At 38.4% G+C, this 16,240-nt stretch overlaps 2 protein-coding genes and 1 long non-coding RNA gene across 36 annotated transcripts in view; 1 reads left to right on the forward strand and 2 right to left on the reverse strand.

The window, feature by feature from the left end:
• Positions 1–8,789, reverse strand: part of PHTF1 (putative homeodomain transcription factor 1) — a 62,506-nt gene extending 53,717 nt beyond the window's left edge. For 4 of the 34 annotated variants that reach the window (XR_010158694.1, XR_010158702.1, XR_010158700.1 and 1 more), the window contains exons 1-3: positions 7,853–8,419; positions 7,489–7,563; positions 6,520–6,576 (exon numbers count right to left, since the gene is read on the reverse strand). Coding sequence is in view for 7 of the 34 variants with exons in the window: in XM_054669542.1 (XP_054525517.1) it covers positions 6,520–6,576; positions 7,489–7,533 (102 nt within the window). In the remaining 27 variants the exon portion in view is untranslated. Of the gene's footprint in view, positions 1–3,102; positions 3,235–6,519; positions 6,577–7,488; positions 7,679–7,852 lie in introns of all 34 variants that reach the window. The other 30 variants (XR_010158688.1, XR_010158701.1, XR_010158699.1 and 27 more) reach the window with 20 other exon arrangements.
• LOC112205003 (uncharacterized) lies at positions 8,433–12,732 on the forward strand. Its single transcript, XR_008540242.2, has 3 exons — positions 8,433–8,570; positions 9,680–9,887; positions 12,602–12,732. It is a non-coding gene; the product is annotated as an uncharacterized LOC112205003 (long non-coding RNA).
• The window catches only part of RSBN1 (round spermatid basic protein 1), a 50,846-nt gene continuing 45,255 nt past the window's right edge, over positions 10,650–16,240 (reverse strand). The window contains exons 6-7 of the mRNA XM_003308310.5: positions 15,928–16,036; positions 10,650–15,277 (exon numbers count right to left, since the gene is read on the reverse strand). Coding sequence (XP_003308358.1) covers positions 14,804–15,277; positions 15,928–16,036 — 583 coding nt within the window. The 3' untranslated portion in view covers positions 10,650–14,803. The remainder of the gene's footprint in view (positions 15,278–15,927; positions 16,037–16,240) is intronic.

A 16,240-nucleotide genomic window follows, 5' to 3' on the forward strand; every position in this document is an offset into this window, starting at 1 on the left:
GTGTACTATATTATGATTTTTCCTACTTTTATCTATTGGTATAATTTTTAAAGTAGCTTTATTGAGGTATAATTTACATACTATTAAACTAAACTATTTTTACAGATTTAGTAAATAATTTAGATTTTTAGTAAATTTGTAGAGTTGTGCAATCATTATCACACTCAAGTTTTAGAACATTTCCATCACCTCAAAAAGTTCCTTTCTGCCTGTTTGCAGGAAAGCCCTGTTCCCCTCAATCCATAGGCAACCTTTGATCTGTTTTCTATTTCTATAGATTTCTAGAAATTTCATATAAACAATCACACAATATGTTGTACTTAGCATGACATTTTTTATATTCATCCATGATGCAGTATGTATTAACAGTTTTTATTGCTGAATTGTATTTCATTGTATAACTATAACACATTTGTTTATACCAATTGATTCACCAGTTGATGGACACGTGGGTTTTTCCTACTTCTGGCTATTAAGAATAGTGCTGCTATGAACATTTGCATGTATTTATGTTTTCACTTCTCTTGGATAGAAAATGTTAAATATAGTAGATACCCTAAATATAGGTAGATACCCTAGGAGTGGAAATGTTGAGTCATGTGAGAAGTACATATTTAACATTTTTAAAACCACCAAACTATTTTCCATCTTCCATGCCCAACAGCAGTGTAGAAGAGTTGTAGTTCCTCCATCACCTTGCCAACATTTGGTATTGTCAATCTTTTTAATTTTGTTCTAACAGATGTATTAGAAATGTAGTAATGTAAATCTTCCAACACTATTCTTTTTAAATTTGTTTTGAATATTCTACATCCTTTGTATTACATACATATATTTGAGAATTAGCTCATCAATCTCTACCAAAAACAAACTTCTGCTGGAATTTTGAAGGGATTACATTGAATATATAGATACATTTGGAGAAAACTGACATTTTAACAATATTGAATCTTCCAGATCATGAACATGAAATGCTATTCCATTTATTTAGACCTTCTTTAATTTCTCTAAGCAATGTTTTATAGTTGTCCATGTATGAATCTTACACTTTTTATGTCATTCCTAAGTGTTTTATTCTTTGTTGCTATTATAAAATTGTTTTCTTAATTTTATTTTTGAATTACTCATTGTTGGTATATAGAAATACAACTGATTTTTGTGTACTGATCTTGTATTTGAAGACCTTGCCACATTCATTTGTTACTGTAATTTTTTTTTTTTTTTTTTTATGAGACGGAGTCTCGCTCTGTCGTCCAGGCTGGAGTGCAATGGCGCGATCTCGGCTCACTGCAAGCTCCGCCTCCCCGGGTTCACGCCATTCTCCTGTCTCAGCCTCCTCAGTAGCTGGGACTACAGGCGCCTGCAACCACGCCTGGCTAATTTTTGTATTTTTAGTAGAGATGGGGTTTCACCGTGTTAGCCAGGATGGTCTCGATCTCCTGACCTCGTGATCCACCCGCCTTGGCCTCCCAAAGTGCTGAGATTACAGGCGTGAGCCACTGCGCCCAGCCTACTGTCATTTTTTACATATATTCTTAGGATTTTCTAAATATGGGATTATGCTGTCATGAGTAAAGGCAGTTTTCATATTCCTTTCCATCTCAATGCCTTTCATCTCTTTTCCTTTGCTTATTACATTGGCTGGGACTCCCAGTACAATGTTAAATAAAAATAGTAAGAGCAGATATCCCTGCTTTGTTCCTGATTTTAGGGGAAAACATTCAGTCTTAACCATTAAGTGTGAAGTTTGTTGCAGGCTTTTCCTAGACAACCTTTACTATGTTGAAGAAGTTCCCCTAAGAACCTAGTTTATTATTAATAGGCATTGAATTTTGTTAAATGCTCTTTCTGTATTTACTGAGAAGATCATATGATTGTCCTTTATCCTATTAATATGGTATATTACATTACTTTGTTTTCAAATTAATGCATTCCCAGGATAACTCCCACTTGGTCATAGTAGATAAGCCATTTTATGTGTTGTAGAATTGGTTTTGTTAATATCTTGTTAAAGATTTTCACACATACATTCATAACGAATGTTCTTATGATGTCTTTGTCTGGTTTAGGTTTCAGGGTAATACTAGTCTCATAGAATGAGCTGAGAAGTATATTTCCTTCTCTATTTTCTGAAAAAGTTTGTGTAGAATTAGTGTATTTGTTCTTGACCTAATTAACTGCTACTCATGCTTCAGATCTCATTTTAATCAATTCCTTAGCAAAAGCTTATCTGACCTTCTTAATTAGGTTCTTCTTCTTTTTTTTTTTATTTTGAGACGGAGTCTCGCTCTTGTTGCCCAGGCTGGAATGCAATGCATGATCTCAGCTCACTGCAACCTCTGCCTCCCACACTCAAGCGATTCTCCTGCCTCAGCCCCCTGAGTAGGTGGGACTACAGGTGCGTGTCACCATGCCCAGCTAATTTTTGTATTTTTAGCAGAGAAGGGGTTTCACCATGTTGCCCAGGCTAGTCTTGAACTCCTGAGCTCATGCAATCTGCCTGCCTCGGCCTCCCTGCTAGGATTACAGGCATCAGCCACCATGCCCAGCCTTTTTTTTTTTTTTTTTAAAGGCAGGGTCTCTGTCATCTTGACCTCCAGGCTTAAGCAATCCTCTCACCTCAGTCTCCTGAGTAGCTGGGACCACAGACAGATGCCATCATGGCCAGCTAACTTATTTTTTGTAGAGACAGAGTCTCCCTATGTTGCCCGGGCTAGTGTCAAATCCCTGGCCTCAAACGATCCTCCCACTTTGGCCTCCCAAAGTGCTAGGATTACAGGCATGAGTCACCATGCCCAGCAACTAGGCTCATTTATTTCCCTTATTATAAGTATAGTAGCTTGTAAACAGACCTCTTCTCAGTATTTGCCACAAAGTAATTTGCATTTATTAGAAGGATTCTTTTTATTATTCTCACCCACTTTGTCATAAATTCCATGAAAATAAAAATATTGAATATGGCTGGGCAGAGTGTCTCACGCCTATAATCTCGGCACTTTGAGAGGACAAGGTGGAAGCATTGCTTGAGCTCAGGAATTCGAGACCAGCCTGGACAACATGGCAAGACCTTGTCTCTACAAAAAATTTAAAAATTATCCAAACCTGTTGGTGCATGCCTGTGGTCCCAGTTACTCAGGAGGCTAAGGTGGGAGAATCACTTGAGCCCAGGAGATTGAGGCTGCAGTGAGCTGTGTTCATGCCACTGCACTCCAACTTGGGCAACAGGGCCAGACCCTGTCTCAAAAAAAAAAAAAAATGATTGAATGTTTTTACTTACCATTATGTAGGCATAGCTAGTGTCTGCCACATTGTAGGTAAGCAGTCAACAAATATTTGTTAAATAAATACGTAATGGATGCTTTCATTTTATTTTTGGTATTTCTTTCCCTGTTTTACTTTGGTTGATTACATTTTCTTTCTCTAGATTCTTCAATATTAATATGATTCATTGTAAACCTTCCTAGTCAAACTAGACATTTTTTGTTAATATAGACATTGAGAATAATAAGTACTACTCTGGAAATATTCCATAGATTTTATTATAATGTCTATATTTTTATTTCTATCTTTCAAAAACACAGATATGATGTGACTCCTCTACTCAAAAACCATTAAAACCTTTCAATTTTCTACAGAATAGTATCTAAAGTTCTTAGTAAAGCAGTCAAGTAACCTTCAAATAGATTTATGGCCTATCACTCCATCTATGTACCTTATTGGGCTACTTACTTGCTCTTCCTCTAAACAAGTCTTATACTTCTGTTTGTTAATATTTTTCTCTTGTGCTCAGCACCCAGCAAAATGCCTTAAACATTGTAGTTCAATAAATGCTTATTGAAGAGTTCATACCATTTTTCATGACCCAAGTTAAGATTTTTAAAATTTATCTTTCATAATTCTGAATTATACTTTTAAATATATAATTTTAAATTATATAACAGTACTGTGATATGAGGTTAATATTTTTATTTAAAATTTTTTTTTGCTTTTTTATTTGTTCTTTTATTTTTTGTTTTTATTTTTTGTTTTCAAAAAATTGTATTTGTGTTAATGTATTTTTAAATTTAGCATTAATTTTTTTGTATGCTATACTTTGGTCATTTTTTGTTTAAGACTTAAGCATATTAAAAAGATATCTGGGCTTTTCTCCCATCACTATCAGACTGTGAAACCCATGAAGGCAACAATCACATCTATCTTTTTCACTGTATTCTCAGCACCTAGTACAAGAGTGGCACATTAGCTGAGTAATTTTTTTTTCAGCTTTCTACTATCACACTGAAAGCTCAGTAAATGTTTATAGTTATTTTACATTTCATTCTTTCCACCGCCGCTAAATTTAAAAGCATACATTAAGGCGTGGTTAGGTAGATTACCCTATGAGAGAACGAGTAAAAAATATGCATGATGGATAGGGTTCAATTAACTATAGCAACAGATAGAGTTCCTAGTATGAATCAAGATGTTCTAAGAGTAGGAAACAAACACACTTCCTACCCTTAGGCCTATGAACACACACAGGTTAACAAATAACTTTGATATCATGCACTAAAAGGAAGGTATGTATTAAATGACATGGAAAAGAGTGAAGGAAATCAGGCAGGGCGCGGTGGCTCATGCCTCATGCCTATAATCCCAGCACTTTGGGAGGCTGAGGCGGGTGGATCACGAGGTCAGGAGATCGAGACCATCCTGGCTAACATGGTGAAACCCCGTCTCTACTAAAAAAAAAGTACAAAAAATTAGCCGGGCGTGGTGGCGGGCCCCTGTAGTCCCAACTACTCGGGAGGCTGAGGCAGGAGAATGGTGTGAACCCAGGAGGCGGAGCTGGCAGTGAGCCGAGATCGCTCCACTGCACTCCAACCAGGGTGACAGAGCGAGACTCTGTCTCAAAAAAAAAAAAGGGTGAAGGAAATCTTTAAATTGGCTAGGGGAAGAAGGTTAGATAACAAGGCTAGAGATCACAAAACAAGATCAAACTCCACTTCTATGCTGTTTCCATTACACCATACTTACTATCAGTGATGTTTAGCAGCTCACAAAAAAATAACAGGACAGGCTTTAGAGAATCACAAAATAAAATCTGGAGACTTATTCATCCTAACCCCATCTCCCACTAATATAAATAATCAAGGACTATACCAAATTGTGAAAAGTTAGTCAGCTACTTGTTGTTCAAGTAGCTTTCTATTGATTGGCCTATTTAACAGAACAGATAATATTAAGTTGTATTCACCCAGTTTTTTTTAAGTATTAATGAAGGGTCTGCTGCAATACTTTTTGAAAGGTAATGCAAAAACAAGAATCAGCTGGCATTTATCAGCACTTTGCAAGGAAGTGAGGCACTGAAACCATAAGATTTAAGTAAGTATTAAAGTCGCAGAGAGTTATACTCTTTTGAGGGCCAAGGATGGTTCTTTAGGCTTTTCCACATCTCAAGACTATCCAATTACATTTGGTTACCAAGCAACCATTCCATGATGAATTTGTACCAGCATCCCCAAATGGCTTAACCCCACAACTCTGACTTTGGAATATCAGAAGATAATTTAAGCCTCTCCTCCCCTATTATAAGTTAATAAACTGGCATTCTGAATTATATAACAGTTTTTGGTCACTTGGTTAGTATAAAATAAGAATCCTCTCAGTTCTAAGAGCTGTGTAGAAAAAAGTTTAAGAACCTGAAAAACTTAAAACCATACTCTAGGCCGGGCGCGGTGGCTCACGCCTGTAATCCCAGCACTTTGGGAGTCGGAGGTGGGCAGATCACAAGGTCAGGAGATCAAGACCATCCTGGCTAACACAGTGAAACCCCGTCTCTACTAAAAATACAAAAAATTAGCCGGGCGTGGTGGCGGGCGCCTGTGGTCCCAGCTACTCTGGAGGTTGAGGCAGGAAAATGGCTTGAACCCAGGAGGCAGAGCTTGCAGTGGGCCAAGATCACGCCACTGCACTCCAGCCTGGACGACAGAGTGAGACTCTGTCTCAAAAACAAAACAAAACAAAAAAACAAATAAAAACACATACTCTAAGCCAGTGATTGAATAAAATGGGGGACCATAGGCTGGATTCAGGCCACAAATGGATTTTATTTGGCTTGCAGAGGAGGAGGAGGAAGAGAAGGAAGAGTCTCTTAAAAATCCGACACAAAATGCACAATATATTTCATATAAAAATGTGTATTTCCAGCTTCTCTTGAAAAATCTGAAACTCTGGCAATATTTGGACCTGCACTGCCAAGTGGTAAAAACTAGCCAGAGCTAAGTAACCCCAGCCCTATTTATATGGGACATTTGCTCTCTAATTCATCATAGAACAACTCACTCCTTTCTGTTTTCCTGATAGTGAGGCCAAAAATCAAGTGTCACTTCTCATTATGCTTGCACTGCTTTTCTTATAACCTTCAAAGATTAAAGAACGCCATACTGGTAGTTAAATGCAGAGTTTACCAGGTAAGTACAATTCCACTCTTCATATTAATGCAGTGAAACATAGGCGGAAACAAAGAAACCAATTTACCTTAATCTGAGTCTGTTCGATTGACTTTTCCCATATCTGCTGATCGTAGGCTCCAATCTGAAAGAGGGAGTAGTCTATTAGTTAAACGATGCAAAGGAAATCCTTACATTATTAAGTCAAGCCTCATAAAAGTCATGAGCCTATTAAGTATCAATATGCTATGTGGAAAATATGCTTCTCAAGAGTTAGAATAAATCAATACTTCGAAGGACTGTTTCCTTCAAAAATCTAAAATAGCTTGACCTAAAAGTAAGTTCAAAAGCAATGCCCAAAATATTTCAAATTAATATTACCTTAAAAGATATTTCCACTTCTTGGGCGGGCATGGTGGCTCACGCCTGTAGTTTGAGACCAGCCTGACCAACATGGTGAAACCCCGTCTCTACTAAAAATACAAAAAATTAGCCAGGCGTGGTGGTGGGCGCCTGTGATCCCAGCTACTCCAGAGGCTGAGCCCGGGAGGCGGAGCTTGCAGTGAGCCGAGGTCGCGCCATTGCCCTCCAGCCTGGGCAAGAAAAGCGAAACTCCGTCTCAAAAAAAAAAAAAAAAAAAAAAATCCACTTCTTAAGGAAAAGAGCACTAGAAAAACTAGAGAGGAATAAAAGATAAGGAACAGCTCAATAAGATTGTTGATAGTATCAATCTGAGCTGTGCAGATACAGGTTTCATGTCTTTTTTGTTTTTAAGCAGTTTGATCAGAAGCAAACTTTCAAAGCATTGCGGTGGCATTGTGTATGCAGCCTGAAGGAGGTGGCTTGTAAACCTTATTCTGGGACCTGGAACCGGGTTTAAAAGACATAATGACCTTGTACATCTTTTTTTTTTTTTTCATTTATGTTGAAGTATACATGAACACCTGGCACTACTAAACTCGGGGGAAAGTAACATTATATTATTTGTGGGAGCTTTTTGCAGGAAGAATGCTTTACAAATAAAATATATATATATATATATATATATATATATTACCTTCTTTTGGTACCACGATATAGCATCTCTCTCATTTGAGGCCATCTGTGTCTCCAGCCAGAAAATGGGATTTCACTGAAAATGAAGGAAAACCAATCGGTGAGTCCAGCTGCTGAAGGTTACTCTCCCAGTTTGGGTAGGACGCGAAAACCGCTTCTCTCAGCCTCTCCATGAGCTGCTCTTTCTCCAGCTGTTTGCCAGGGAAAACACAACAAACAAACAAAAAAAAACTGGCGCAGCGGCGACCGGAGAAGCCTCTGCAATATATCGGGCGAGCGTGTTCGTGGGTGCGGGGGAGGGGCAGGGGCCGCCGCTGGAGTCGCCCGGCACCCGCCTCCTTCGCTCGCCGGCGTCCGGCTCTCACCTAGTGCCCGTTGCCCCGCGGGCCGGCGCCCGGGACCTTCGTCCTCAGTGCCCGGGGTCCCACCGTGAGGCCGGGGGCGAGGCGGCGGGCCAGGCAGGCCGCATCTTCCCCTCTAGGCGGAGACGCCGGAGAGGCCGTTACCATGGAGACCGCGGAGGCCGCCCCAGCTTCGGAGGCAGCCGGCCGCCCAGCGCCCTGAGGGCGGCAAATCGATCGCCGGTCCGAGGCCGCCTACAGGGTCACGGACTGACCAGAAAATAAGCAGAGAATGAACTGGAAAATGAGGGGGATTAAAAGTGAAGGCCTCCAGTCGCCACGGCGACAGCAAAAGGCTTTGTGCCCAGCTGGAAAAGACAGGTGCAAAGGCCCCGGACCCCGAGAGCCCGGGAGCCCAGGAGGAGGAGGCGGCGGCGGCGCTCGTCTTCTGCGGGCCGCGCCGGGATGCAGTGACTCAGCCGTCTGAGATCTGGGCTAGAGCCGCTCAGCCGACCACCGGGCAGCAGCCTTCGGCTTCCGCTTTCCGGCCTTCGCCGCCGAGGTGGCTCCGCCCCTGGCCCGGGGCCTTCCCGCCCAGCCTCGGTCCAGGCTCCGGGTCCGAGGGCCTGGGGAGTCGCGCGGCGATCGATGGCCAAGAGCAGCTCCCTCCGATCACCCTTCAGGCCTCAGCTTAAAAGTCACTTCCTCACAAACGACTCTCCCATCCAGCGGTCTAAAGGAGGTCGGTCCTGATACTCTAGTAGCTCACGTCTTTGTGGCACTCATTTTCGTGTTTCATGGCTTAATCTCTGTTCCCCAGTGGGCTGTGGGCTCCATGAGGTCAGAGACTGGGGCCTGGCACAAGCCTGGCGCTTAGGTTCCCAATGTTTGTTGAGCGAACGAATCAATGTTTGCGTGAATTTACGCTGCCCTGGGAGGAAGGGCCAGGCTGCGGCTTAGTGACTCCCTTCCTCTCCCGCCCCTCAGCAGCTCTGGGTCTGGAGATTTCTAGTGCTCAAAGGTGTAGGGGGAAAACAGGAACAAGTATTGGGCAGTCACAGCTTTTTCCAAATTAGGGTAAAGTTAGGTGGCGGCAGGAACAGGTTAATTAGGGCCGATAGAGGTCAGGAGAAAGGAAAGAAAGGTTGAACCCTCAAGTGAATATTTAAGGATACGTTAAAAGGATTTTTAGGCTGCTTTTTTTTTGGGGGGGGCCATTAATGGAACACTGTCCCCTTACAGCCATTCTCCCCACCTTATTTGAAGCCGTGTTCTTGCTAGCCCACAGCGTGTAGCATCTGGGTCAGAGAAAGCTAATGACAGATGATAGCTTCACTTAAGAAAGCCTAAGAGGCGCTGTACTCAATGTTTTGCAGACATTATTTCTTCTTATCTATTGAGTGGGCACCAGGTGGAAGTTATCCCATTTCACGGATGAGGAAAATCGACTAAGCTAAAATAACTCCCACAGGACTAAGTTTTACAAATTACTTCACCCAGCCTGGGCGCAGTGGCTCACGCCTGCAATCTGGGCGCTTTGGGAGGCCTGAGGCGGAAATGTAGCTTGAGCACAGGAGTTTGAGACCAGCCTTAGCAACATGGCCAGACCCCGTCTCTTAAAAAAAAAAATTAGCCGGGGGTGGTGGCGCGCACCTGTAGTCCCAGCTACTTCGAAGACTGAGGCGGGAGGATCGTCTGAGTCCACGAGTTCGAGGCTGTAGTGAGCTATGATTGCACCACTGCACTTCGGCCTAGGCAACAGAGACCTGTCTCAAAGTAAAAATTATTTTACCCTTATTTTTATGTTGCACACATTGGCAGTGGTTTCCTTCTGCTTTTGCTCCTTGACAGCTTTTCCTTTCCTTAGTGCTAAACATTACAATTCTGTTGAGCTTCAAGACAAATGGCCAACTTGAAAAAAGAGATAAATGACAAGTGAAAAACGTCGAATTTTGCACACGTAAATATTTAACCTCAATTACATTAATAGCAAAAGTACTTTACTTCACTGTTTGGCACACAGAAGATTTTCAGGGAGTGTCTGGAGGAACTGAATCAGGTAAGAAGTATTAGAGAATAGTGGTAAGTAGCAAACCATTTTTCAGGTGCCCTGTTGGAAACTATTCAGTGCTTCCTGCGGCTACCAGCGAACAAGGTCTGAATCCTTGCTCCCAACCAATAATCTGTGATCTTAAGCAATTTATTCAACTAACAAGCCTGTTTTCTCACCTGTATTATGGAGATAGTCACCTTCTTAAGGATGTGAGGATTAAATGAGAAACCCTCATATAAACTGCCTGGCCCATGGCAGTTACTCAAAAAATGTGAAGTCCCTTTCTTTTCCTTTCCTAGACAGAACCAAAGGCTATCAGTGCTTAGGACAGGTACCTCAATTAAAGATAACTTCACACAAAAACTGATGAGGAAAGAAATCCATTTTGTTGTGTCACATTAATACATCAATGACATAAAAGTCTATACGCCATCTTCATTAATACTCAATGCACTTTCAAGAAAATCCACATCACCAGAATAAAAATTTAAGACTGTCCTCTTTTAAGTAGATACACACCAATTTAAGCAATTAAGAGGCATTAACTACAACAAATGTCAAGTGTATTTTTTCTTCTTCCCCCAAACTAATTGTATCTCAATATGGATGGAATTTTCCCCAGACATCTTTAGGAAAGAAGTCATAAGATTTTCTAAAAATTTTTTTTGAAGTAGTAGGGGATACAGTAGGTGAGGGATTCGTCCTCTAAAAACAGGTTCCAGGTATTTAGAACTCACATATGCTATGCATTTTGTGATGAAACACCAGTAAAGGACAAATCAGACTTTTTTTATTAAAAAAATACTTTACAGGAAAAAAAAAAAACTATGCATTCCATTGTCCTATTTTACAAAGAAATAGCTTAACAATTTAACACACTTAGACAGCTACAAAAAAGCACTGTGTTAAAAGGATTATTCACACAAATTTAGATTTAAGACTATTCATTAAAAACCTTTTTAAAACACTCGTTAATGTCAATAAACAAACTAAGGCCACACAACGCAAATAGTCCGCCAGGCAAATATACATTTCATCTATATGCAAAGACCTCTTAGATAAATAAAAGCCACAGGAAAAAAAGTCTTAGCTGCCAATCAAAATGGAGTTTACTCACAGAAAACACTATTACATGAAAATTTACAACATGTGATAGTAGTACATAAGTATTTCTTTAGAGAGAATTGAAAAGTGCTATATTTTAAGAGACAGTGGTCTCAACTACATGCACAAGTGGATCCTAAAAAATGTATGAAGAAAATGGAAGGCCATAATATTTATGGAGAGATACTTGCTTTTAAAGCAACAAACTTTCAAGACAAGGATAGGTCCCTTACGTGCTAAAGAAAAACATTTGTACTGTGCATTTCCTCTACTTGCATGGCCAATAAATACAGCTACGACCTGTTTGAAAAACAAAACAGCACAGATGTGAACCTCTGGCATGTGCTAGCTAGTGAAAGGTTCTTTTTTAAAAACCTGTAGCAATGATAAAACAGATTAGAAAGATACAAAATTATCCTAAAGGCATAAATGCAAATAAATTTTTTATGGCAAATACAGATGAAAATATAATGGGCTAATTTATTAATGATTAAGAATATATTCACTAAGCGTTTTCATGGATTTGGGAGTCCTGTTCCTATATTAGCTTTCATTCTAGACAATTAATATTTATATAGGGAAAGGCAATAAGCAAGTTTTTTCCAGTCATTAAGTGTGACTTTTATGCCTAGTAAGACTGATGCAAGACATCTTTTCCCAAAGTTTAGTAAACAACTTTAATAAGCTCCTTTTTCCCCCTACAAGAGCTTGTAATATTAGTCAACTGGTATTCCAACTGTCTCTTAAGGGGAAAGGGCACTTTTCAAAAGTCTTTCACTAAAAAATAATAAAAGTACCAGTTAAACAAATTCTAAGTACTGAATAAGCAAATTAAAGGTACAATTAAACCTAGGAACCAATTTTTAGAGTTAAAACTTTGGAGGAGAGAACATACTATATAGGTTTTTTTTATTATTGCTTTATGAATTTGGGTTACCGCTTTGAATCATCATCCTACTCCTAGCATATCTTGGTATAGAGAATTACTTCTGGGGCAAGAGGAAGACTTTTATGCTTTTTAATGAATACCATGAAATTATTCTACTTTACTAAGTTTGAAATATTCATTTATTGGGTCCTTTCCATAAGCACATTTAAAAACCATCCCTCTGCTCCACAAAATATTAAAACTTATAGCCACATTGTGCAAGTAATCTCAAGAGCTGGCACAACGGATAATATACCAAAAAGGAAGATCAGCTTAAATTTCAGTTACAACTTCACTGCCATCACTACTTTAACAAATCAGAAGACGCCAGATTGCTCCATGCCTCACTCCACCAAACCAAATAATTTAATGATTTAGAAAAATTGCAATCATTTGTATCACTAAACTAGGATACAGCTTTGAAAGCAGTAAAAAACGCAAAACTTCTGCTTTTATACTCATCAGTCTTTAAAGCATGCTATTAAAATCTAATACTCACATAGGACATTCAGTTTTCAGATACGTTACTAGCTAAATGTTTCTCTTCATTCTATTGCAATTCTAACATACAATGAATTTATTAGTACATGTTTTAAACATTTTTATTGTACTCTTTTAATGTGTTTATATTGGAGGTGAGGGTAGAATGTTTTATAAAAGGAAAATGGGTATTTGCTTTTGATTGTAGGTCTTTGCAGATCCGCTGGTTCCTGAGTGATAATACACAGTGCTGGCTGTCAGGAGACAGTCTCCTTGTTTATTAGCAATGACCAGCTTGGATGACAGATGGCATCTGCTGGATGGCAAGTGGGAGATGGGGAAATCGGATCTTGGAAGACAAGAAAAAATTAAAAAAAAAAAAAATGTTTGCTTTAACAGCCTTCTCTTCATGATTATTTTTAAAAGCAAATGTTGCCTGAGAAGAATTTTACTTTGCACAGCCTGGTAAAGCTCTTCTGGACAGAAAAATAAAAACAAGAAATAACCCAAACCCACACACTTTGTGATTAAACCCCTCCCCAACAAAATAACAAAAAACACCCTCAAAGGCAGGTCCCGTTAAAAACTAGTCTGGATAAACTGGAATTTACCCTAGAATTTATACCCAAGATTTAAAAACACCCCTGCAATAATCACATTACCTTTCATACCATTCTAATTACCTTATTTACAAAGATAACTAAAGCCAACATCACTTCCAATTCATAAATGGTTTACATTGAAATGTATCCCTATTTGTCTTCATCCTTTGTAACAGAGAATACATACATATACATATATATAAGGAATAATACAGATTCTAACTAATCACTGCAGTATTTGCTGATGGTTACTTTTCTATCGGTTTACACAGTGACCTCTATACTTTGCTAATATGCATTTAACTACACAACAATATTGCACAAAGTAATATTTATATAAGATTTAACCTATTTCAGAATATTTTAGAGAAAATTCATATTTGATATTTCAAAAGATGCAGCTAAGTTTTCATGGTGACAGACATAATAAAGCAGCATCTTGTATTTTTTTTTTTTTTTTTGCCTATGTTAATGTAAATATTTCAAATCTTACCATCCAGGAAAAAAAAAAATCTCCAAATTGCACTGTAACCAGGGAGATATAAGAATCTGGTCTTAGGTGTGGGGAGTACTCTTCCATTAATAAACAAAAGGCCTACTGTATTATTAACTAAGAGAAAGTATAATGTGAATCATGTTAACATTCTAAAATAACAGAAAGTTAGGACCATACTAGCAATGTGAACTGTGCCTGTTTGAAAAGAAAATTTAAATACTCAGGCACTAAGCATTAGCCTACCTGAAACTCTAGGATGAAGTCTAGTGCTGTATTCTTTCTTAGAAAATAGCAACACAGAGTAATAGTAAATAAACCCAGGTATTCACCAGTTAAAACTGTGAATTGAAGTGTCTCAGTAGTAGATATTTATCATGAAGAGGTTGATGCCAAGTGACAAGAATAGTTTATCATAAGATTGATGCTCAAAATATGGCAGCCTCATCAGAAAGACTATTATTATTCTCTAAGTTTAATAGTTGTGATCAGTTTAGGAAGCAAAATTATCCCCACAAAATGTGAGGATGCCAGGAAGCAGAACAATAGAGTATCATGTCAACATTATCTCTTTTACCCAAAATATCTTCAACAGTTAGCATATATTCTAGAAGAGATTAATGAGCCATGGATAATGAATGACCACGGACTATTCATCTTTAGATTTTTTTTTAATTGAAATATCCACTGGGCTTTAAATAACAGATACAAAAAAAAGACAGTTTGGATCAGAAAGTGCTGTGCTTTCTCTTTTGTTAAGAAACCAGAGAGCCACTGAAATTTCCTTGGAAACTACTTGTTATTTGTGGTTAGAACTAAATAACTTACTTGCCCATGTACCAGATGCAGAAATTCTTTCCTGCAACCTATGCCATTTTCACTGTAGAAATTGAACCTGTGCCATAAAGACACAAGTACTAAACCATAAATCTTATTTATCCATAAAAACAGCAAATATGGCAAGAGACAAGGCAAGATAAAATTAAGGGAAGTGAATAATTTACCAAACAAGAATCTGTTATTCCAGAGAATTCTCATTTTGATTTGAAGAAGAGATTGAATTGTTACCTCACACCTTAAAACAGAAAGTAGCAGCAGACCCACTATTACATACTGTACTAACGGGATAAGATACAACTCTTAACTTTGCATAATCTGTGTAAAAAAGATATGCTTGACATTTGTGGAATGTCATTTCTCTTTATAGAATTATAGGCAAGATTTCTCCAATAAAACTTAACTTAAGCCAGTTATAAAACTATAACTTCACATCAAAATTTAAAAAAGTTAAAAAATGTGTTTGAATATGTACATATCACACAGAAGTGGTTGAATGTTCTTGCAGATTGTGTTGCTGGTCAGAGTCCAGTCTACTTTCCACTTTTAAAACTGGAATAGGCTGAGTCTTCTGATCTTGCTGTAGATTAAGTTCTGATGCAGGTGGGAAAGATGATGAAGCAGTTGTCAACAGCTGAATCTCTGTGCATGCTTCTTCAGATTCAGTTTTTATCCTCACACATTGGGAGTCAACTTCTAATTCTCGCTTTCCAGTTAAACCACAGTCCATGTTAGAATTGCTTTCTGTGTTTTGAGTGGCTTCCACAACAGGGTGGTACTGTTTAAGCCTTATATGCCAGGCTAAGCTGCACACCGCCGAAACTGTTTTGAACTGATGAATGACATTTCTAGGGATGAAGTAGATATCATTGTCGCAAAGCTGAATTCTAGCATAACGAATGCCTTCCCGCCTCATTTGGTTTAGTTTAGCTTCATCTACCCACTGTACGCACTGAAGAAAGAAAAAAGTTACGTGAGACTTTAAAATATGTAATAATTTAGTCAAGTGAAATATTATAATTAGCAAAGGAAAACAGTAGAAACAAAATGTGTTATAACAATAATCAAATTAAAATTAAGCAACACTAAATGATAGGTAACTCTCTAAAAATTCTTGTAATGCCTGGGAAATTATTTTCCTCCTATTTTACTACCTCTTTAGTAACAAAGTATAGGTTAAAATCAGAATGGCTTAGAGAATCATTTAAGTATTTCAAAGTACAGCTAAGTATCAATATTCTTTACCACACATAAAGGCAACATGTTTTCTTTTCTTTTAGTGTGTCTTTCAGCCTTTTGCAGTTGAGGGGACACAGTGCAATGGGGTTAACAAGTGAGACAGCTCATGGCCATAACTGAGCCGCCTGGGACCTCTAACCATCCCAGGCCCACCTGGTATCCCAAAGATTGAAAGGATTTCAAGCATTCTGCTAGGGAAGCTCTGTTTAAATGATTTTCAGCACCACCCCCACCCCAGTCTTTAACAGTAATAAAATTAAACTCACTATCCCACATATCAGACTGTAAGATAAAATTCAAAATAAAATGGGTATAGATATTTACTTCTAATATCGCAAATGGTGATAAAACATAAGTTATTACCTGGGAAACTGGAGGTTCATGAAGATCTAACTGAAGTCTTTGTACAACATCAGTAAAATCCTCAGCATGAAAACAAATCACATCTTTGGTTATGCGAGGTTGGTCACTCCTAAGATTAACAAAATTAAGTTTCAGAGACAAACATCTCACAATGAAAAATGATGACAAATTTCAGTTCTTTTGTTCTTGGAAATGCTTCTACCAGCAGAGAAATAGATGCATAGTTTCTAAGGACTAGGTATACAATTTTTTTTTTAATTTGAAAAAAACTAAAGCTTAAAAAGCCATAAAAATCAGATTTGCTGTTGTAAAA

This window comes from Pan troglodytes, chromosome 1, assembly GCF_028858775.2.
Source record: "Pan troglodytes isolate AG18354 chromosome 1, NHGRI_mPanTro3-v2.0_pri, whole genome shotgun sequence".
Lineage (NCBI taxonomy): Eukaryota > Metazoa > Chordata > Mammalia > Primates > Hominidae > Pan > Pan troglodytes.